The sequence below is a fragment of the Phoenix dactylifera genome, chromosome 12, assembly GCF_009389715.1.
Source record: "Phoenix dactylifera cultivar Barhee BC4 chromosome 12, palm_55x_up_171113_PBpolish2nd_filt_p, whole genome shotgun sequence".
Lineage (NCBI taxonomy): Eukaryota > Viridiplantae > Streptophyta > Magnoliopsida > Arecales > Arecaceae > Phoenix > Phoenix dactylifera.
The window spans coordinates 7,485,196-7,509,718 of NC_052403.1; the positions used below are offsets into that span (position 1 = coordinate 7,485,196).

General features: G+C 37.7%; 2 protein-coding genes across 3 annotated transcripts; both read left to right on the forward strand.

The window, feature by feature from the left end:
- Positions 1-636: 636 nt before the first annotated feature.
- Positions 637-12,328, forward strand: LOC103712618. The gene is made up of 6 exons (XM_008799186.4): positions 637-1,224; positions 1,311-1,534; positions 10,355-10,589; positions 10,660-10,745; positions 10,931-11,022; positions 11,677-12,328. Exons 1-6 carry the CDS (start codon positions 838-840, stop codon positions 11,943-11,945), a joined length of 1,293 nt encoding a protein of 430 aa, XP_008797408.2. The 5' UTR covers positions 637-837; the 3' UTR covers positions 11,946-12,328.
- A 3,751-nt stretch (positions 12,329-16,079) lies between these two features.
- Positions 16,080-23,455, forward strand: LOC120112741 (exopolyphosphatase-like). 2 transcript variants are annotated; one of them, XM_039132508.1, is made up of 8 exons: positions 16,080-17,246; positions 17,350-17,523; positions 18,770-18,811; positions 18,892-18,972; positions 20,095-20,214; positions 22,362-22,466; positions 22,549-22,599; positions 23,075-23,455. In XM_039132508.1, the coding sequence occupies exons 1-8, from the start codon at positions 16,173-16,175 to the stop codon at positions 23,081-23,083; spliced, it is 1,656 nt and encodes a 551-aa protein (XP_038988436.1). In that variant the 5' UTR covers positions 16,080-16,172; the 3' UTR covers positions 23,084-23,455. The 2 variants fall into 2 exon arrangements, with proteins under 2 accessions (XP_038988436.1, XP_038988435.1); XM_039132507.1 differs by having other exon boundaries at positions 16,083-17,246; positions 22,540-22,599.
- The last annotated feature ends 1,068 nt before the right edge of the window (positions 23,456-24,523 follow it).

A 24,523-nucleotide genomic window follows, 5' to 3' on the forward strand; every position in this document is an offset into this window, starting at 1 on the left:
TGGCCGAATCGCCATCCAAAATGATCGAATGGCCTGCAATACCTGCCGCGATATCGAAGGACCTGCCTAGATAACTTGTAACTCCATCTTTGGAATCGACGTGTGAAATAAACTGGCAAGCCACCCGTTGCCACCATTGTTTGACCTCACATTAATTTTACTGTAGTAGTTTCTACGTTCCAATTGAAATACGAAACAAGAACCGCTCCCTATTAGAACCGTCTGATTGACTCCAGATCAGATATGTCCGGCATCTTCTAGAAACGAAACGTAACCCTCAGGATATCGATATCATCGCGATAAACGAAAAGGGTACGATGGACATCCACCGTCGAACTTAACACGTGGACGAAGGTCACGAAACTAGTCAAAATAATATTTTAAAGCAAAATATCTTCATTTTTATCTAACTTACGTACTTCCGTATATTTTTAATTATGCCGTATCTTGATCCTCCGTCGGAGAGCCGAAGGCGGCGCCCGGGATGGACGGTTGAGATGAGAGATTCTACTCAAGCGCAGAGAAATTTGAAACGGGCCAGCCGGCATCCGTCTACCGCGAGGACTGAGGGTAATCGACACCAACGGTGACGGGACCGCGAAATTTCCTTACGAAAAGAATAAATAAGAGAATAGAATAGGAGGGGTAAAATAAGGGAACGGGAGGCGGAGAACCACAGGCGCCCCGTCACCGGCACTTTCTCCTCCAGATCCAAAACCCTAATTCCCCGATCGCCATTACCGACCTCGAGAGCTTTGAAAGGCGATAGCCTCGCCCCCAAATCTAGGGTTTCGCAACCCCTTTTACAGGCTTCGAATTCCTCCAATTCGACGTCCGATGGCGGGCTCCGGGGGTTTGTCCTCCTCCTCATCGTCGTCGTCGTCGGCCCGTGGCCACGGCGTCGATCGCTTCTACAACCCGCCGGCGGTCAGGCGGCAGCTTGAGCAACAGAAGCTCCAGCAACAGCAGCAGCAACAGCAGCAACAGCAGCCGCAATCGCTGCCGCAGCGGCCGGCGAGGCCGAAGGCCCGGCCGTCCCTTGTGCTCTCGCCGCCGCCAATTGAGGTGGCCGAGAACCGGGCCGAATTGGACGAGTCATCCTCGAAACCCTCGGTTTCTTCCTCTTCCTCTTCTTCCCCGCCCCGGCCACTGCCTCCTGCTGGAAATCTTGACCGGTTTCTGGAGTCCACAACTCCTGTCGTCCCCATTCAGTACCTCCCCAAGGTGAGGAAGTTGATTTTGTTTTTCGGGTGGGGGTAGGGTTTGTATGATCTGATTGTTTGACTAGTTGGAGACCTGGCCTGTGGCAGACGAGCGTAAGGGGGACGAGCGTGAGCGGGTGGAGGAACTACGAAAAATCACAGCCTTACTTTTGCCTTGGAGATCTTTGGGAGTCGTTCAAGGAGTGGAGTGCTTATGGTGCTGGAGTGCCGCTGGTGTTAAATGGCAGTGACTGTGTTGTTCAATATTATGTGCCTTACCTCTCTGCCATCCAGCTTTATGCTGACCCGTCGAGGCCCTCCATAAGATTGAGGTATGAAATTTGCATATTACAAAATGATGGCCTGTCATGTAATGATGTTCTTCATGTGGCAGCTTCTCGAGTTTGCAGTTTTTCATCAAGTCTGTTCTGTTTAATGAATTAACATTGATAAAAAAATAGATTTTTTTTTTGATGCATTGAATTTTATCAAATCATACTAATTATGTCTAACAGAATTTAAAAGTCCAATGCTCAGTGTGATTCTTGAGATGTTCAAGCACTGTTGTTACAGTTTTGTTACTACTGCTGCTAATACTGGGTATAATTTGGTTTTTTTTTTTTTTTTTTGTGGTTGTATCCTTTTTCTTGCCCACTTCTTGCCTACAATGCAGGCGTCATGCATGCTTTGGCCCTCTTATGTGTGTCTATAGCTTCCTTAGTCGTGTCATGGTTGATTTACAACACTTTTGTTTATCCTCTTGTTCCATAATGTGGATGCATAAAATATCTAGACCTCACTCAGCTTCATTATAGAGAAAACTATAGTCATGGTCAGTGGGCTAACCTATTTTTTGTTGAGATGTTAGTGAGCATCACTGATAGATGTCATTAAGTCTGCCCAATCGTGAAGCTTGGCTGCTAACTTGAATATTCTGGAGCATGCTTCAGCACATCTATTACCTGTCTTGAATTTTTATATTTGGCTATGCTGCCACAATAGCTTCTAGTTTTGTAGGCATGTAGACCTGTTTTTCATTGTATTCTTGCTGCATATTGTAGAAGGATCAAGGGCATTATCTCAAGTCCTGCAAGTGTTCGTCATTTTCATCATCATGATTATTAGAACACTATCTCTTCTTAAAGTGTTTCTTGTGAACGTTGCAAAAAAAAAAAAAAAAAAAAAACTTTTTGTAAATGACAATGAAGTACGTTAACCTGTGTTGTAACTTTAAGCTGAACTCCTGCATTGATTTTCATGTAATTTGACCAACAATCATATTTTACTATGCCGTGCGATTCCCAAAAGAAACCAGCTCAAACCCAAAGTAAGTAATTAATGGAAAAGGCCATTATTACCTCAAATAGTCTGACCTTGTTTTTTACCTCCATTTTACTGTATCTCAAGACATCTACATCAAGAAGACACATATAAGTGCAACTTGGAGTTTGTGACCCTAGGGTTATGTTCGTAACATCTACCATGTCCTTTATCAACTAAAAGTATATTGAAGAAGTAGTGCTACACATGGATTATTGCAAGTTCGTTTTATAGTGCCATATCTTATAAATATCCATCTTTTAATGCTCTTCCAAAATCTTTGACATTTAGTAGATGGAACCATGCAAGAAAGCTGTTGCATTTACTTCATTAAGACTCACCCCAGCTTTCTCTATTTCTAAGTCTCTTTTGCCATTTCCTTTTTTTGTTGAAATCAAACTATTGTGGATCTGTTGTTGGGGTTTGAACAGAACCGGGCGCCAGCTCATTTCTATTTTTTTGGTCCATGTCTGGTCCATAATCGGTGGATGAGTGGCGGCTAGTGGATGAGTTAACCCTGCAACCTCTAAGAACGAAGGGGAACCTTTTTTTTCCTTGGTTATGGTTATTATGCATGTTAGATTGCTATTGGCCTGGATATCATTTTTCATCTTCATCTTGTGGAGTGGATGGAAGGATGGCTATATTAATATGTTGAAGGGATGAACTTCCTGTAAGATAACATTTTCACTAGTTCTTCATTTCAGTGGTTGGCATCCTAATACTTACATGATCTGGTTTAACTTTTTGAAGTTTGACTTTATTATCTTCTTTAGCTTTTCTTTATTAGGAGGCTTATGAGTAGAAAGTGGTGGCGAGTGGCAAGTGGTTTGTTAGTTTAGTAGGATAGTGAAATTCTGCAGGGAGGGTTTATTGTATGTTTGCTGTTGGGTGCTAGACCAATAGGATAGAGTATCTAAGTGAGGAGGGAAATATTTTGGCCTTCCCTCTCTCTCTTTTCTATATCTATAAGTGTGTATCTCTCTGTTTGTTAGGCCTGGAGTGGTGGGCATGTTTCAAATGGGAAGTCAGGTTGGTGGAATTTTAGGAGTTGTTTTTGGGTTTATGGGGAGGGTCTTAGGGCTTGGTGGTGTGGGAGGATAGTTCGGGATATTGTTTGTATTTTTCGTTTTTATATTCAATATTTAGGATAAGAAAGGGTATTGGCAAAATCTTGAGAGATGCAACTTGTTATTATCTCTTTGTTGGAGTTTAAAGATTCAATATTTAGGAATTTATTTTTGAAAAAGAAAATTGCTTTTTTTGTCTATATGGATTCTATTTTGAGTAGTGTCTGTGTTAAAGAGTTTTTTTTTGTTTTTAACACTATAGTTGCAGTTGCGGGAACTCTCTCGTTGTTAATATTGTTTTAGATTTCTTGTTGTAAGATGCTCTGCAAAATTTGGTAATCAATTCTTTAGTTAGATGGTTCTCTCTTTCATGTTTTAGTTTCTTTCATTCTTTGTCATCATTTTCACTTCTTTTTCTCCCATTCTCATACCCTATATGTTCTTCACATATTTAAAGCTTTCCCTATCCTTTTATGCTTTGCTTCTTTCTAATTCATCATCTCTCTCCTCCCTTTTTTATTTGTCATCTTTATCTATTGGTCCATCTATTTTTTGATTATTTTGATAAGATAATTTTTTTTAATCTATTCACCTATTGTTTTGATGTGATATTTTTTTTTAATATTCTAATCTTGTTATATAAAGCCAAACGTCTATGAGGCTTCTGACATCTGCCATGGGATACCCTTATTTGTGCTCTATCCTGGGACAAGAGATGCTAGAACTTGTTCTTCTTTTTCTCATATGATGAATTCTCAAATATTGATTAGTTTGGTTATTAGAGTGGGTAGACTAGAACCATCGTCATGTCAACCAAAGCCAACGGTTGTAGGCTAGAGGTTTATATTGAGAGAGGTTTGTAGAAGGATATCTCTGTTATGTTGCTCAGGAATTGTTAGTGGCAAGAGCTTAAGTAAGGTTGTTTTGGACATTTAAGTTGCATTGCTTGCTTTGTTGGTTGGATGTGCTGATGTTAAGTGTGGGGATAAAAGTTGATATTTTAACTTGATGCAAATTAGCTGGTCTTCTCTTTGTAGATGGACCCTCGAGCCCAATAATTTAATATGTGATATTCACATTGTTGTTTGCATTACTGCCACTAAAGACAACATGACTGCCATCTTTTCCATCCTATCTGCGCTCATACTCAAGTTATCTCATAGATTTTTGAACAATACAAAGTGATTATCATGTTCACCTTTTTTGCACCTTCCTCTAGTCAGCTTGTAGACTTTGTAGCAGGCAAAACATCTAAGAAGAACTATTGAACTATTAAGAGACATATATTTTTCTTGGCAAAATACTAAAATTTAATCAAAAAATGGTAAACAGTTGATGGTTACAGACCTGCTTAAAGAATTACAAAAACCTTTGAGGCAAGTCCTTGAACCAAAACCTACTAAGAGTGCTGGACACTAAAGGTTATAATTTCAAAGACAGATATATTGTCTCAAGCTGCTGCTATGGAAATATAGCATTTAGATTGTGATATAAAATGCTGATAAAATACATGTGCAAGTCCATCCCATCTACATCCTTTTAAATCATGATGCTGATAGAACAAGACCATCCCGGACAATCTCATTATATGCTTTTCAAGATCAGTCTATGGACAACGATAAGTTCTGCTTGAATGTCTAGCATCATAGCACAATTATGTGTCTCCAAGAAACTTCCCAGAAGGATCTCCCTGCCAAAAACACTATAATTAGGAGCTGTCACCGTCTAAACAATGCAGTAGTTCTTTGAGCTAATACAATATGGATAGTCTTATATACCTTGTTTAACTAGTCAATTAGCTAAAAATTCTGATGTTCTCGAATCCCTCTTTTCTTGGGAAGCGTTAAAGTGTGTTTTCCCTTTACCAAATTTTGTTCAAATGAAAAAGAAATTATTGCATTCCTGTGGTACAGATTCTTAATTGAAAATGAGAGGCAGGACAACTGAGTTGGGATGTAATTCCCTTCCATCTCGGGAACATTTTTTTCATACTTAATTTGAAATCAATTCATCCCCTAAATCCAGCCTTTCTTTGAGTTAAACAAAATCCCAGTTATAGACGGAGCTTACTGCAGAAATACCTAAAGATGTCAGATTCAAACAATGAGTGCATACATAAAATGACGAACAGCAGAAACCACTATACATTATTTATTTCTCTCGGAATAGTGGAGCTGTATATGAGATTCATGTGGAGACCTGAGAACAAGGTTCTTGGGCGTTTATAGTGGATAGAACAAGGTTGTGGAGCATTTACAGTGGATATATGTCTACTCTTTTTGTTGGAGATTATTAAGATCATTGTAAGGAGTATTGATGTATTACTTTGCCTCTGCTTTCCAATCAAAGAAAAATTATGAACATTGATTCTGATGTAGCATAATGATTATCGGTGACTTTGACATGGCCACCATTTTAATTACAACATGCAATCCTCCCTTGAATTATATACTCCAATTGAACCTCAATGGAATCTCATTTTGAGATCTAGATCCTTAAAACAGTGGATGCTCTCTTTACTTGGACTACTTGTTGAAGAGATATGTGAGGTGAATGCTAGATGTCTCAAAGAAGCTTTTGATTTTCTGATGGTGATTCCATTGCGGTAAGTGAATTCAAGTTTGTTATATTTAGGTTAGATAAGGGAGAATTATTGATGCTTCTTTTATAACTAAAGTAGATTAGGGATGCTACCGATTTATGTGGCACCTTGTGCACTCACGCTCATACAAACATCCATGGAATGTTGGATGTGGACGATAGCAAGGTGTTCATGAGGCATGCCTTTTATGTAGTCAAATAAATGCCATCGATGTCATGGAGTTTTATGTTTTGTTAGATCAACAACTTTTAGCTTAGTTTGTTGATACCTTTCTCACTAAGTGATAGATCTTGGATTCAAACTTGAGCCAGGGTAAATAACCATCATGTTTTTGAAAAAAAGAGAGTAAAACACTTGATTTTTGATACTAGGGCCTGTTTGGCATTGCCCTTATTTATTGTTTTTCAGGTTTAAAAACAAAATTCCAGAAATCGAGACAGAAAGACATGTTTGATGCTAGAAATGATGAAAGTAAGAAATTCTTACTTTCAATATTTTAAAAAACAAGAAACTCATACTTTACCACCACCTCCAAAACCTCCTCCACAACCACTGCCACCTCTACCACCGTGCTGCCATTGCAACCACTGTTGCCATTGCTGCCACCCTGACCGCTGCTGCTACCATCGTGAGCTTTACCACATAGCGAACTCCTCCACCATCATTGTCACTATAACTACAGTCGCCATCTCCATGACAACTGCTGACATCATTGGTGCCTCTCAGTAACCAACACACCGCTACCTCCACTGCCTCCACTGCTACTACCATGATCTTCGCTGCCATTGCTATTTTTGTTTTTAAAATAACTAATTATACCAAAAAGATTTATATTTTTGAAAATGAGAAAAAACAGAAACAATTTTTTTTATTTCTGAAAATAAAAAAATTAAAGTGATGCCAAATGGCACCTAAATTTATGAATGTCATAATATGAGATCCTAAGTTAGGGGAAATGTAAATCATAGGAGTTCTTAAATCTTATTTAGATCATTGATGTTATTAATATTTGTGGCAATCATGCTTATATGAATGCCAATGAGATGGCAGATGTGCTTATTAAGGGATCTAAGAGTCCGTCTGCAAATACAGAATAGGTCAGAATTCCTAGAAGAAGAGTATTTGTTTACTTGATGCTATCATCAGACAACTGGAGTTTTGTGATACACCTTGATACATGTCATAAAGATTAGAGCATTGATCTCAATATGTGTCTTGGACTTTGATTCATCTCTAGCTCAAAGTTGTGGTTATATCCCATTCAATGCCAAAGTGGAAGATTTCTTCCATGTTTTAGTTGATCTAGCCTACATCTTTTTATATTCAAGGTTTTCTTATTCGTAGATGCCTTCTTTACCTCAAAGTGCCACATTCATACTCTGGTACATGCTTTACAGCTAATTCACCTTCTTTTTAGTCAGCTACGTTATTATATCAAGACCAAAATATTTTGTTTTGGATTTACTAGTATTTCCTGTCCTTGTTAAAGACTGCCATGGATTGTCATTCAAGCAACCAAAAAAAAGTGGCATACCTAGAGTCCCTCATATAACGACATGTCAACATCACTACCTAATTTTAAGTTTCAAATTTTAAAATATTCAAGGAACTTTAAAATATATACTTTTCTACAAATTCCTTCTTTTTAAGTGTATTTTCAAAGTGTCATTTCCCTGTTCTCAGACCCAGATTTGTTCCATGTTCGTGCTACCTATGGGTCATTCTGATTATGTGCATTGTATTTTCTGTGCTTTGTCTGCAATATCTCTCAATTGTCTACCTATATTGATACCAGGAAATACATCCACAGGCTGTTCGGGGTAGATCACTAGATCAGCAGGCCCTTCTGTTTTTGCTTTCTGAGCTCTGGTTCTGCTGTATCATCTTGCATGCCTTACTGTTGTTGATGTCTTCTACTTCCTGTAAATAGTTTTTAAATTGTTTTCTCTGCTTCTTGATGTTTCTTAAATTCACAAATTTTGCATTCGTTTCTCTTCACCCTTAATACATCTTAGGGGTTTTTGCATATATAGCCTCCAAAATATATAAAATTGTATGAATACCCTCATAAAATTGCTATTTGTATGTATATCCTCATAAAATACTTATTTTTCTTGTATACCCTTTTTTACTTATATATATATATATATATATATATATATATATATATATATATATATATATATATATATATATATACCCAAACCATCTAATGTCGTTAAAAAATAAACGATTTAAAATTAAAATAACTAAAATACCCCTACAGGTAGACATGAAAAAAAAAGTATATAGATATACATGCAAATAGCAACTTTGTGAGAATATTTATGCAATTACGCATATTTAGGATGGTATACACTTAAAAAAGTCCAATAAAAAATGATCAAAATTCAATAAAGATAATTCATTAATAAAAAAAGATAACAAAAAAGATTAAATCATATTAATATCAACTCTTATAGGATAAATCATATTGCTTTTATGAAATTTTTGCCTCAAAAACAAACAACCCAACATATACAAATCACTAAAAAAATATTTTACTAATCTAAGCATCTATAATTAATTTAAATTTGATATGCTTTAATCTTTTATAAATAAAGAAAGATATGTAGATGCCATAGATTCAATAATGATTATTATACCAAAATCAAATGAAAAATAGCATTACTAAAATTATCACCAAATATTTCAACTCGACCAAGTCAAGATCTTAAAAAAACGACAATATGAGTCGGTTTTTTTTTTTGACTTATCGATCCAACTGAATTATAAAAGACTTTGCAAATTTCAGCTGAATTTCGATTTTTTTAATAGATTTTTTGAATGTATATCCTTCTAAATATGAAAAATTGCATGAATACCCTCAAAAAGTTGCTATTTGCGTGTAAACCTCTATAGTATTTTTTTGCACATCTACCCATAAGGGTATTTCAGTTATTTTAATTTTAAGATGTTTATTTTTTAACGACGTTAAATGGTACGGGTACATATGCAAAAAAGAAAAAAAGAAGGATATACATGCAAATAGTAATTTACGAGGGCATTAATGCAATTTTGTATATTTAGGAGGGTATACATGCAAAAAAAACCTACATCTTATGGACTCAATATTTATGACCTATTATGTAGTATGCCTGACTAGGTATTAAATATAACATCACAAGACCCACTCGCAACTGCTATCATATAAGGTATCTCCTGATGCTAGGTATTTGAGAAAGCAGGCTTTTTACTCATTTTCATTACAATTTGAATTACTAAAGCACTATATTTGCGATGCTATGTAAAATATAGCTTCATCTTCTTTTCGTGGGTAAAATAAGAAATGTTTAATTTGGATCCATCTTGTTGCAAGTTCAATAAAAATGTGAGATAATTTCCCTTCATTCCTTCTGCACTTAAAATATAAAAAGAAATTGGCAGGAAATTTTACGGTATTAGAGAAGTGGAAGATACACTTATGTGCAAATAATTAGCACGAACACTGATAACCAAAGTATACTTGTGGTATACAATTTTCATTATAAAGACAGATGACATGAGCATGCTGGAAAAGTTCTTTTGGGATAGATCATGATCTACTATATTGTTTTTAATAGTTCTGACTTGAAATGCAGTGGATATATAGTTGATAAAATGTCAAGTAAAGGATAACAGAATAGAAATTCAGTTCCAATAAAAAAAAACTGCGTTCCAAGCTACCACAATATCTGGACACTGGTGTCCAATTAAGCAGACTTATATTATGCAGAAGCAAGCTGAAGGAGAATTTACTTTATAGTTGCTCTTCTGTGTTCCCTAATGCTTTTTTTTTTCAAATGAAAATACATGAATAGTTGATCATGTACCTGAATATTAGGTGAAGCAGATTAGATAGATATTGGAATCAAAAACTTAATCGGACTCACGTACATGAGTGTGATATTCATGCGCATCGATTTTTATTTAGAAAGACTGTTACAGGACTAAGTAAAAAATTTCTCAATTTGGTGTCACAAAGCAGCATATGTCTTGTTAGAGTAACTTGAAACATTTTTTTTTCATTTTTGTCATGATGCTAAAACATTAAGTGCTGTGCATGCAAGAATACGAAATTTGATATGATTGCTTGGTCTTGACGGTGTCATATATTTATACTATCTCTTGCCCATTTTAAGGCGGCCTGGTGAGGAAAGTGATGGGGAACCTTACATGGATACTAGCAGTGAGGGCAGTAGCGAGAGTGAAGCTGACCAGTTAAGGGAAAGAATGGCGTCCTTGGGGACTACAAGCAGCATGGGCCAGGAAGGCTTTCTAAGCAATGACAGTGAGGCTTGCAATCCAGCGATCCTCCCAGTATTCGAATACCTAGAGAGGGATCCACCATATGGAAGAGAACCGTTAGCTGACAAGGCAAGTTTAATCTTAAGTAGTTAACAGATTAACCATTAATGCATCCATCTGACACGGACATGTTTTGCAGATATCTGTTCTTGCAAGTAAATTTACAGAGCTGAAGACATACAAGAGCTGTGATCTGCTTCAATGTAGTTGGATGTCTGTTGCATGGTACGATTTTCATTACTCTATTGACAGCCTTGATAATCATCTTTCTCCGGCAGCCACTTTGTAGAGGCTACATGCTGCTATATATTTCTGTTCTGGATGATCTGTTCAGTAACCTTCCTTCACCGGTAAAGCATAATTCATAATGTATGTACACCTGATCTCTGTGTACAATGTTTTTGTTGCAGGTACCCGATATATAGGATACCAACAGGACCGACATTAAAGGATCTGGATGCGTGCTTTTTGACGTTCCACTCACTAGCTACACCTCCTAAAGGTAAGTGTCTTTTAACCACTTTTCCAATGCATACAAAAGGGTAGAAATATATCTTACAATTTAATCAATTATAACTAATATTTCAGACCTGATGAGACTCCATATGCAAAGGCTGAATCACATGAATGAAGCAAGCACTACCGTTAAGAACATGCAAATGCATATTATTCTTTGATGAAGTAATATCATGAGACATTGTTTTTGATGACACGCACACACATATAGGGTTTGTAAAAGCACTCCCTTGCTCTCCCATGTTCACACCTCTGTGACTGTTTATTTTCAAAATGGAGAGTAATCCACAAGTCAATTATAAAAGAGAGGAGATGCTTACCATAGGATGACCCTGGAGGCAACTTAGGTTTCAATTCTGTAATAATTAGGGTAAGCTTAGAGTAGGGATTTCATTTACAGCTCCATAAAATCCTCTCTTATAAGTCTATTTTGAAAGCAATACACTGAGAGGGTTCTGTAGTAAATGCATGTCCTTCATAACCATCTTTCTCCAAACAATTTTATTTTAAGAGCGCCAGGTAGATCGTCACCTCGTCTTCTGAAGTGAGAGAGTAGCATCTACGTTTTGAGATGTTTGGGCTCATGCTGTTTCATGTGTCAGAGTTTTGATGTTTGATTTTTTTTATTTTTTTTTGGCAGATACCAGTGGTGCTCATATGGAGGCTGCTGGCTCCTGTAGTATAAGGAATGTCAACAGCTCGACTGCAATGTCTACAAAGTTACCATTGCGTGCCTTTGGGCTTGCTTCATACAAGCTCAGGGGTTCAATTTGGATGTCCGATGGACTGCATGAGCGGCAGCTAGCAAGCTCGTTGCTGCAAGCTGCCGATGAATGGCTTCGCCTTCGACAAGTAGATCATCCTGACTACTGGTTTTTTATCTCCCATTACAATACATTTAGGAGGTGAGAGTTTTCTGGTTCTGTAAATGCCTCTTTTTCTAGTTGGATAATGTATCGATCAAGTCATGGTGCTAGACCTGTGATTCCAAACGCTCGTGGCATACAGTTTCTACTCTGTTTGTAACAAATTAGCATCTTCCATCCCTTAGTAGATATGTTTTTGAAATCACAAAGATATGACTGGTAGTTTTTATTGAAAGAGAACTTGTGGAATTGACAAAGAGGGCTTTTACCATTTGGTATTTTAGGCATGTAAAATATAATTGCATGCAGTTACATTGAATTCAAACTATGTCGATTGGGTGACTTAAGATTGGTGTTGGCAGCATAAACAACGTTGCTATTGTTCTTTTGTTGTTGGTTGCATAGAGAAGGTTCCTCCCTTTGGTATTCTCCTTTGTTATTTGTTCCTTTTTTTAATCTTTCCCAGCGATTGGTTCCTGGCCTGTTACATGGCAATGATTTCTTAAACTTACAAAAACAACGTTTCCTTTTTGTATTTTGGTTTGAAATATCTGATTAGATGGCTATTTTGAATATTTGGTTATGCAGCACCTTGTTTTTCCCCACCTTTTTTGATGAGAAATTCCTAAAGGTTGTTCATGAAACTTTGTTTTGAAGAAAGCTACTTTAGAATCATTTCCAGGATTGCATGGTGGTCCCATTCGTGCTAGATGCATGACAAGTCTATTTTATTCTAGATAAAGAGAGATAGAGAGAGAGGAGTACTTTAGAATCTTGACCTGGTGATTGATTGGTTTCTTGGTCTAAATTCGGATTTGGCCAGGTTTGATGAGATTTTACTCGTACTACTAGCGAAATGTTATTGCCAAAGCTAAGATTGTTGTAGAATTTTTTTAAGTGGGATGTAGAATTTTTAGAAGTCTGGTTATTCTTGCCCTTGCAAATCAACACTGTCAAAAGTTCTACTTCATCTCCAAGTTTCGCATTCTCTGCACCCTGCCCTATTGATGCCGTGCTGAGGCGAGCAAGAGAGCCATCAACAGAGTTCAAATTTACAAAAAGCTACATAAAAAAAAAAATTCTAAGAGGCCGGGGGTTGTTTTCACAAAATCCACAAACTAGCCTTTTGGAATCCCGAAGGAAAATCCGTGGTGTCCCTCTTGGTGAAGTTGAGCCGCCAGGACGGGTCCTCACGGTAGTCCTTGAATGAATAAAAGAAAGGGGCATTTTGAAGATAAAATCACTCAGGTCGTCATTCTCGTTTAAATAAAAGTTTAATTTATAAAGCTTGTTGGAGTTTATCAATTTAAAAAGTCAGTCTGCAGATTCTCCTTTATTCTAGTGTGGATGATGTAAGGTTTGAGTTGATTTGTAATGATCTAGAACCTTATTATTTAAGAGGGAGGGAAAGAAAGAAGCAAAAAAACACCTTAAATCTCTACATTGCATAACAAATTTTTTAAAACTGTATGCAGATTTCTCACAGCATTTGTAACATATGGATGTGGTTTTAGAAACTAGAAAATGCTTTGAGGTGCTTGTTAATTGCACATGAGAAGTTCACCCGGCCATTACCACTGTGACTTTTTATTTAGGCCTCATTTGGAGGAGTTTTTGAATGGCTAAAAGGTACTTTTTGACCCTCCAAAAATATTTTTGGATGAAAAAAAGTGTTTAGTAAAAATTTCGCAAATCTATTTTAGCTTTCTCAAGCTCCATTTTGGAGCTTTCCAAATAGGGCCTTGACCCACAATAATATGTGTAACTTCTCATTCAACCCCAAGCATGTCTCTAAGTATGATATACTTGAGAGATCCAAGACGTACTCCTCCAAAGAAAAAGGGAAATTTTCACACCCGGGGCATGATCATCCTCATCGCCCAACCATGCATTAAAGCTAGCCCTACCCCGTAGATCTCTTGCAGATCTAAAGCCCACCATGTCACCTGACAATGTCGTCCGAGCCACTCCCCACTCACCTTTTCCAGCTCAAATTTGGAACGCTAATCTCCCAATCAAAATTATGGTAAGGAAGATTATGCAGCGGAAGAAAAATATTCTTTTGCGTCTAGAACTAATAGGAGGCAGCAAAAATTAAAAAAAAGAAGAAGAAGGTGGATTAATTCTATGCATGCCATAATTTCTTCTTCCTCCTTTTTCAGATAGGGAAGGCATTGGGATATCCCATATAGGCTAGAACATTGTCCAGTGGATAGATTAGGTCTGAAGCTGGAATGAGAGTATCAAATAGCCATCATCCCATATAGGAGGCGAGAGGTGATACCATCCAAGCTAATGCCCGAATTCCGAAACTGTTGCTTGTTCTTATGGTGAGATGGATAGAAAACAGGTCAATAATTGGGTTGGATAAGTATGCAGGCATACTATATCGAAAAGGGTACATAATAGCGGGTATTGCTGCTTTGATCTTCAAAAACTTTTGCTACTAAAATGCCGTCTTCTTGTGGAAGGAAGTGGTGACTATGAATCACAAATCTACGAACTAAGAATTATGAACTCTAAAATAAATGATAAGGATAATTAAAAGGTAAAATAAGAAAGATACTTATTATTGAATTGGTGGAGGGTCTCTTCTCAAAATTTTAACTTAACATTTATACGGATTCTTTTCTAATTGTTGGATAGTTGTCTCTTTCAGGTATCGACACCCATCTTCTTTAAATCCCTTCTTCCAATATCGGCCTACTTTCCAATACCGAGACAAGAGACTCTCATGAGTATTTGGTTCCTAGCATCAGTATGTGACCATTGTCTAACTGGCCTACCACTAGTTCTTGGTTTGCCAAAAAGAAAAGAAAACTAGAAAAGTAAGCATGTGGAGAGGGGGCTTGGGGGTAAGCTAAAATTTAATGCAAACTGATTAATTTTTTTTTCAAAAAAAGAAAAAAATTGATTAAAATCTTAGTCATAAACTATAAACAAAAAATTAATATACCATCAAATATATTGAAAAGTAGCTAGACTTTAATTAGTTAAAGGATGACATGACCAAAATGTCAGATTCTGCATGTATGTTTGCTTTGTGAGTGGGATAAAGGCAGACATAATGACAGTCACCGATGAGTTGGGAGAGCAACAGATATTTCTCCATCTCTCAGTTTTTCATTAGATAAAGAAAATCCTTTTAGAGATTGGACAACGAGCTTATATGCTTTATATTAGATAAAGATGGGCTATAAACTTTCAATGATGGCTCCATGATAATAGTTTATTAAGATAAACAACATCTATAAATTAGACCACCCCATATGTATCTACGTAAAGGATTTCATGAGATTTCTGCAGAATTTATAACTTTATCTTGTTTTAAAAATTTTACTTTCACTATAGCACCAAACAACTATAGTTTATGTACTGTTTTGCAAAATTTGGCACCACTCAAATATTCTTCAATAACCAAAACCACTCCAAAATATTAAATTTAGTCTCAAATTTAAAAACATATATAGATGTCAAATTTCTCTCCCTCACCCTCTTCTAATGGAGAAGAGGAGGAAAGAGAGGGGAGAAAAAAAGAAGATGAAGAGAGGAAAAGAGAAGAGGAGGACGGGGGTGGCAATGGTGTGTAGCCATCATAGGAAGAAGGGTTGGAGGAGGAGATGGAGTTAGGGTCAGAACTCGGAGGTGGGTTTTATTCATGAGGGTGATGATGATGTCTAGATTCAATTATCTTCTAATTACCTCTATGTCAGCTGACAAGTAAGAATCGCCGGCAAGCTTTGATCGAAATTAGGAAGAGGGTGGATAACGTTGTAACAGTTCATAAAAATATAAGATTGATTTTATAATACAATTGAATATGCAGGAAGGTGTTTGTAAATTCATATGAAATGCACTTTTTTTTAGAGCGCTCTCTCTCTCTCTCTCTCTCTCTTAAGTAATAGATAATAATCACCATTAGGAAGGCAGAGACTTTTTTTTTTTTTGAACTTTCTTTTTTTTTCTAGTAATAGATAAAAATCACCGCGACGGCACCCAAAACCAGACCCTAACTGCTCTGGAGAGTCCACATTTCGCTGGACCAGCATACACTTAAGCACCGAAAGCCAAGCATCCACGCCAGCCTCATCTCACCGTCCGCTCCAAGATCACCGTCCGCTCAATCCTCGATCCCCCCGGTCGACGCTCCAGATCATCCCGCTTCGTATGTTCCCGCCCCCGATACCGTCCGTATTATACATTAACGACTCCCCAAACTTCCTCTCCGGACGCACCCCCTCCGGCACCCCAGCGGCCACCTCCGCCGCCCATGGAGGCCGCGACGGCGCCCCACCACCGCCTCCTCGCCGCCGTGGACGTGGGCACGAACTCCTTCAAGCTCCTCGTCGCCTGCGCCCTCCCCTCCGGCCGCCTCCTCGCCCTCGACCGCCTCAAGGAGCCCGTCCTCCTCGGTCGCGGCCGCCTCCCCGACGGCTCCCTTTCCCCCGACACCCTCCTCCGTGCCCTCGCCGCCCTTCGCTCCTTCGACGCCGCCCTCCGGCCCCTCCCCCTCCACGGCCCTCCCCGTCTCGTCGCCACCTCTGCCGTCCGCGACGCCCCCAACCGCGCCGACCTCCTCTCTATCGTCCGCTCTGACCTTGGCCTCGATGTCGAAGTCCTCTCCGGCGAGGAGGAGGCCCGACTTATCTACCTCGGCGTCCTCCAATTCCTCCCCGTCTACGGGAAATCCGTGCTCACCGTTGACATCGGCGGGGGTTCTACCGAATTCGTCGTCGGGAAGCGCGGGGAGGTTCAATTCGCGACCTCCCTGAACCTAGGACACGTTTCTCTGACCGAATCCTTCATCAAAAATGGAACTTTGGTTGATCTCCGCCGCCACATCCGGTCGGCACTCCGCCAATCGCCACTCATCAAGATCAGGGAGCTCGGATTCGAGGTCGCCGTCGGGTCCTCGGGAACTATCCGGTCGATAGAAAGGGCGATCTTTCTTAGTGGCTACGACGATCTTATGAGCAGCAGAGAATTCAGCAGGGAGTGGAGGTTCAGTCGAGAGGATTTGAGGCTTCTTGTTGACAAGCTTCTTGGATTGGGGTTGGGAGACGTGGAGGGAGTGAGGAGATTAGGGTTTTCAAAGAAGAGAGGGGAGTTTATAGTTGCTGGCGGTGTCTTGTTGCTGGAAATCTTTGAAGCTCTTGGCATTGAGAATATGGAGGTCTCTGGGTATGCACTGGGGGAAGGGGTTATCTCTGAGATGCTTGCAAGCGAGTGCATGGATTTTGATGTGAATGCTAATGTTCGTTGGCAATCGGTGATCGGCCTTGCAATGAGATTTGACAGTGATAACAGGATGAAATTGGCTGCACGGTGTGTTGGCATTGCCAAGGTATCATTTTTTTCTTCCCCTTAAGATTCTTACTTGAAGCTTTAGTTCCGAATTTCTGTTTATCTTTCAATATGACATACAAGAAGTGAATGCTTGAAACCAGGAGCTTTTTGATGGTATTAGAAGATGTGGTGACCTCACGAATTGCTTGAGTAAAGCTGCAATTTGTTTGGATGAAAAAGATTTTGAGTACCTCGAAGCTGCAATCTTGCTTCATAATATTGGACTACTCATCGACAAGAAGGGCTATCACAAACGCTCATACAAGATAATCAAGGTACTTGCTTTAGGACCTGATTTTCAAAGAGTATGCATCTAGATATAACTTGCTCAATTCTCTTTATATATCTTGTAGTAGGAAACACAGAGAATTTGTAAGTTCAGGATTTTGCTTCCTAATATTGTAGTAAGGATTGAGGAAGCCAATTTATTCAACGAAGCTTTCTTTGTGAGCGAATCAACAAATTATGTCGTGTTATAACATATACAAGTTTGTTAGCGAGCCTACAGAGTTGAAAAGATCTCATTTGTCTAGGGTTAACATCCTAATCAACTCACAAAGCCGTAACAACAAATTTTTCATGTTAGATCATTTATCTCTTTCCTTAGAGGTATTATGGATCATACTAGATAATTAAGATTAAAATATTAAAACGTATTCTCATTGAAAATGACATGATTTTGATTTTATTATAAAGAAGGTGTTTAGCTACTCCTTTTTTGTTCCCAAATCTGCTCTTATTTTGTTTTAATGATCAAATACCACATGTCATGAAAGAAAAATTAATAAACACGCCATTAGGTATGCATCTCTAAGAATTTTAAGCAACTTGTGATTCAAGAGTTAATACTTTGCTCAATGCTCCAAATGTTTTAGTCAGGTTCATGCCCAGCATGACAAGGATCTTCTCTGATTGTACTTGTGCTCTAGGATTTTAATCTGACGTGATTGACTTGATCAGCAGATATGGAAAAAATCATATTTAATTCTGAACTTATTATCCAAAGGTGTTCTGGCATGGGCAATGCTGTATTGAACTATCTGAGTGATGTTCAGCTAGAACCAGATGAATCCTAACTGTCCTATCTAATGCATTTGGACCACTATAATAGGCAATTATTGACTAAGGAATCTTGGCAGTTGTCTCTTTGTATTTATCTAAGTATTCTTCCACCCTGCTTTACTATTACAGAGGACACCCTAAATTAAGACTACAGGGATGGATATATCTAAATCACTTTAATTTTGGACAGAGTTTGGTTATAGAAGAAAGCAGCCCTTCACAGAACGAATCATGTATCTATTTGATTGTTTTAAGGTAGACAAATATAAAAGCAAGAAGGTCTCATACTTTTTCTTTTGAGCTCACTAGTTGTTGATTCCATAGAAATGTGAACCTTAAACCATTATGTTACTCTTGGTACTTCATTGCTGAACATGGAATATCTTATTTTTGTAATGATATTTAAATTACAGAACAATATGCAGTCTTTGCCACCTAAAAACTTCATATGTTCTACAGAATGGTGGGCATCTTCATGGTTACAGTTCTGAAGAGATAGAGGTACTCATCGCAGATGATCTCAATCCTTGGTGATCAATATAACTACATTTTATTGAAAATAGCTTTCTGTCAATTCACAGATTGTTGCTCTACTTGCTAGATTTCACAGGAAAAAGTTTCCAAGAGCTGATCAGGGCTCTCTAAAAGAATGTTCAGAGGAGGTATCTCTCCGTATTTGTTCTTCACATGGTCTCATGTTTTGACTTTTCCTTTCTAGCATTGGAGCATCTAGACCCAATTTATTTACATACCATCTTTTAGTTGTTGCATATGTGGCAGGACATAATCAAAGTTTAAAGTTCATGTTCATCTATTGTCTGTACTAAAATCTGATTTTTACCTTTCAGTCTGTGCATTTTTTATTTATCTTTATCAAACATTCTTTGTGCATAATTGTAGACCCTGATCAGGGCTAGCTCATGCGGAGTCCTGCATTTTTATGATATTTAGACATCACAATGATGAGACTTTATGATGCAAACATATACAGTTGTCTACATTTTTCTTTCCTAATTTTATTTATTTAGTCCATAACTTTGACATAAGTACTTGATATGCTACTTTTTATGTCACATTCAGGAACATTTACTTCATGTGTACTTGTGGTTCTTGTCCTTAATAAATGTCCCACTGGTGATGAACATATCTGCAAAAAAGATGTGCTTTTAGTGGACTGAGCTGTAGATGAGACTGAACTCCTTCATGTGGAAGTGGTTCTAGGTCCAAACCCTGGGAGGTACTTCAAGTGTTTTGGGTAATTCTCACATCATTTCTTTGAAACGGTGCCCCCACCATTATTCTCAAAGAAGGAGAAACAGAGATGTGCCTGGAACTTGGCTATTCTATGTGAACTCTGAATTTGAGCAAATAATGTTCTCTTCAAACTGATAAGCTGAAGCAGGAGTTTGACATCGATCTACTTATTAGAACATCAGTCACATTTAAAGTCCTCTATAAATTATACGAGTGCATTGTAAAGCAAGTTATTGCATGAGCAAGGTTCTGCACAAGCACACTGTACTATGTAACTAAACTAAACAGATGAAGAAAACAGTATTTGTAATATAATTAACTTTTCATATAAAATAATGCCAAGTTGGATTTTTGACACTGCATATATGGCAAGGCATGTACTCAGGTTCCTTAGATAAAACTCCTATTGTTGCACTTCTATTCTTCTCTCTTCATTAACTTCATTTCACTTTCTTTTTAGTGCTCCATACAATTATACATCGATTTACTAGAATGGCTATAGTGATTTCATTGTCATTTCTTGTTTCCAGATGAAAAAGAAGATTAGAGTTCTTTGTGCAATTATGCGGATTTCTCTAGCCCTACAAAAATGCCAATGCGTGATATTTCAAGGACTGGAAATTTTTCATACTGGTGGTGTTTTTAAACTGGTATGTGTTTGGATGGATTTGCACCTCACTAGGAGCAACATTGTTTTGATAATTTTTCAACTTTTACTTGAAAAATTATATACGGCCATCACCTTTTTCACTTCATTACTGTATTTTGGTTAAAATATTACTTAGTTATGCTGGAATATGTGAAGGTGAACTCAGACTGACACAGGTGCACAGATTGGTACACAGACACAATGTGGAATCCACACCTGACCCTTCTCCTTACAAGATAATTTGCTTACCATTTGCTCAACCAATTGGAGACTCATCTATGCTCATGGCTTCCTACATCAAAAGCCATCTTTCTCTTTTGTCTAGACTCTTTCTAAGTCTAGGGGAGTTTTGAAGGGTTGCCTCTTTGTTTGCATGAGATTTAACTGTGGATAATAAGATAGATGTTCCTAACAACCAATTGGCCATAACAGGTTTCATAGCAAGCCCTCTCTTGACAATATTTGCCTTTGCTAGGAATTTCGCACCGATTTCTGAAGTGTAAAGTTGTAAACCGGTCATAAAATCTGTTCTCAACTTCAAGTCATGCTTTATATCTGAACCATTGATGGGAAATGCTAGGGCGATGATGCTCTTGGCATACTGTAATACCCAGGTGTACGTGTACCGTGGCTACTTAAAACACAAAACCCAGGTTGTATAGTCTTTATGTTGTATGCTTCTCATGCCATGTTCTATTCTAGGTTGACCTGTTTCCCTAGTGGAGCATAAAATCATTTTTTCCTGTTATGCTGTTCTGCATGGTAGTGTATTAAGGTATCAGCCTGAGAATTATTGTTTTCCTTACTGGATGCCACTGGAATGAGAAAGTATTTCTGAACTATAACATACATTATTATCTTCAAAGGCTGCCAGGCATTGAAGAGTTCCTTGGACTGGCATTGATGTTTTGTGGCTTGACTTGATTGAATCACATTGGAACTTGTGGATTTTTTTGAGAATATGACCTCGTGGCTTTTGAAGTTCCTGTCAAGTGCTTTCAATAGCATTCCAGCGCATAAATTGGACAAGTAATATAAGAACAAAAAGATTCGATAAGAATGAGATTTTTAGGGAATTCTATTGGGAAAAATGAGATATCAGCGTAATGTTGAGGAGAACTTTTCTCTCTTCATCTTTGTCTTCCAGTGTTACTATTTATGGTCTCGGGCCATGCTTTGTTTTGTATTTGCTTTCTTGTTCTTCATCTACTTAAGATCCCACACTTGAATATATGTTACCTACCAATCAAAGAAAGGAGAATGTTTGAATTGATAAAGTCTGACTCACAAAATCGAGTTGATAGGTGGACAGGCCCATGAGTACTCAAACACCCCAAGGATCCCTTCCACTTATAATGTGGGACTATTTCTTAACACCCCTCTCATGTGTAGAGCCTGAAGGAGGGAACCTGGAGGGAGCGGCAACACATGGATTAAAGTGGGGTGTGGAGCCATCAGAAGGTAAGAGGGATCATGGCTCTGATACCATGACAAAGTTCTACCTGGAAACTCGAGTTGATAGGTGGATAGGACCATTAGTACTTAAAATACCTCAAGGATCTCTACCACTTCTGATTTGGGACTATACCTCAGAATGAATGTTTTTCAATACTGAGTCTGTGTTTTTAAGAATCTCGCTGATTCAGACCAGTTGAAGGTGCCCAAGGTCAAAGACTTCCTTGGTGGAGTCTTCCAGTCCTATTATCAAGGACTTGGTTTTACATATCCAATTCTTAAATCAAAGAAATGATCTTAGTCTCCACAAATGGAAGTAGATGTGGGAGACGGTGCAGGGAAGTGGACACTTTAGAAACAGTTTCAATAAGGAAGCATTTTGGAATCGTGTCAGGTTTGAGATTCCAAAAAAATTCCGAAGTAGGTGCATCACCCTGGGTAAAAGATTCTGGCTACTAAGGGAATGAAAAAGCTCTCCTTGATAGTTATTATGCATGTTAAAGAAATCGGTCGTCATCTTGCTACTTATGCTGAGTCCCAAACTTGTGGTTTACACATGGACCATCTGCTGATTATTATCGCAGTTGTTTTACTTACCTGTACACAGGAGAGGCTATAGATGGTTATTTATCAGTTTTATCTAGTAAAGAACAGAAGCATCTTTTCTTTGCATAATTCAATGGTTGTTTTCAGGTACTTAGTAAACTAAAGGACCATTTGCTAGTTTCTCATGATGTGCAGCTGAAATCAGAAACTATTGAGGCTGAACTACGGCCAGAGTTGGATCATTTTAAAGAGGTTTGCACACTTTACTTTAGCATAGTAATAATTGTGTTGTATGCGCTCGATGCTGATTTAATCTTTCATTTAGGTATTCCAGCAAAAAATCTGCGTCACGATCTCGAGTGCAAACATTGAGAAGTCAGCACAGGTACTTCTCTTGTCTCTGAGCTGTGTTTGTCTCAAACCAGTAAACAAATGTCATGTTTATGTATATAGTTTCCAACTCCTAAGAGGAGAAACAAGACTTCTCTTTCTAATTATTTAGTAAGAAACCCAAGTTAGAATTCCAAGGGTTTCCCTAAAATTCAATGTTCTTTACTTCATAATAATTTATCCATTATTTAATTGTTGGCAGTCCTATGGAGTAATGGTTGGGTCACTTTTTGATATATAAGATTGCATTCTTGTGATATTTTTGAATGGCAACAAATATGGTTACAAATCAACTTTCCGTGCCGCAGCAATTACCTTCTTTTCTTTTCACCTCTCTCTTCTGTAAGAATACATGCAACTGTTTTCTTAAGCTGCTTGTGAATTACTAGTCCCATTTATTATAGCAACTTTGTATTGTTTTAAGGTTTTCATTAGTATCTGAAACTGCAAATTTTCTCTTCTATTTTCAGGTACTGTAGCTGCTATTTATCCTGTATGATTTTATCAATGATGCTGTAAAAACTGTCAGATCTTGCTTTGTGAAGGAACTATAGTGAATCCTGACTCCAGGTTTCACCAAATGGCAATTCTACAGATTTTTAAAACATCTGGCTGATGTAAATACATGTTTGGAATGGGATATACTATTTTTTATTGTGGGGAAGACAATAAATGTGCAGATTTCCCAGCTCAGTTATGAAGACTAAAACATGATCTCTTGATTCTTTTATTAGAGGATGCTAACAAAAATAGATGGTATAGGTTGTCAAAGTTGTTAAGCTAACTCAAAATTCTAAGAACTGTGTAAATTGTTTTTTAAAGGCAATACCAACCCTAAAGTCATTCTTTTATTTCAGTAGCATTTCTGGCTTCCGATCTGTATGTATCATATGCCCTGCAATTTATCTCTGGTTAATTATTCATGCATATAGTCCATACCTGAGGACTTTACATCAGCAGTGGCATATTGTAGTTGCAATTTATTTCCAGTTGATGTTATATTGTTTTTTCTTCATGATCCTGATTAAAATTGCTATTTTTTCCAAGAACTGGATTCGCCGCTTGGTATACGAACAGAAATTTGTAAGGTGTTGCCATATGGATTCTTTCACATAACATGCTATCAAGGTTGCAACTATATGTAAATTTTCTCGCATTCTTGAGCACAACTATTCGCCCTCACATCACAAATTCTGGCAAACTTTTTAAACATGCCAGTGCCCATCATGAAGTCAATCTAATGCTGTAGCTTTCATCATGTAATCTTAATCCACTAACCTTCTTGGTTTGTGGCAAAGCTTGGTTTAGGAGCATTCAACCAACAAATATGCTTATTTTACCTATGTTCTTAGAAACAATGCACCAACAGGGGAATTAGCTCAATTAATGTTGAAGGTTTTTTTCTAGAATTTAATAAGCTATGCATGTGTGTGTGTGTGTGTGTTTCTTTCTTTCTTGATGTTAAGATGTCAATTATCATCTACAACCACCAATTTAAAATGAGAAGGTGCATCATTATCCTCAACTTGCAACCAATATATAAAGGGAATAAACTAGCAACTTGCAGCTCTATAGTTGCAATCTGAAAGGTGTATTCTTAGTTTCCTTGTTCAACTTACGTATCCTCAACTTTTTACCCTTTAATTGTATCATTATTGAACGGTAAATACTTGTAATGTTGCTCTTTTTATCCCTTTGACTACTATCATGCAACAGAATTAAACCAAATGAGAACCTTAGTGAATCATAATGTATTACTTCATCATTGCAGGGACTATAAAACCACTACATGGTCACTATATGAAAAATGGTATTGAAATTTAATGATGTTATATTAAAGTTCAAGTTTCTTGCTTCCATATAGTGGCCATTGAAAACTTTTGGTATTGCGATACGAAACGAATTGATGGTATGTCCCT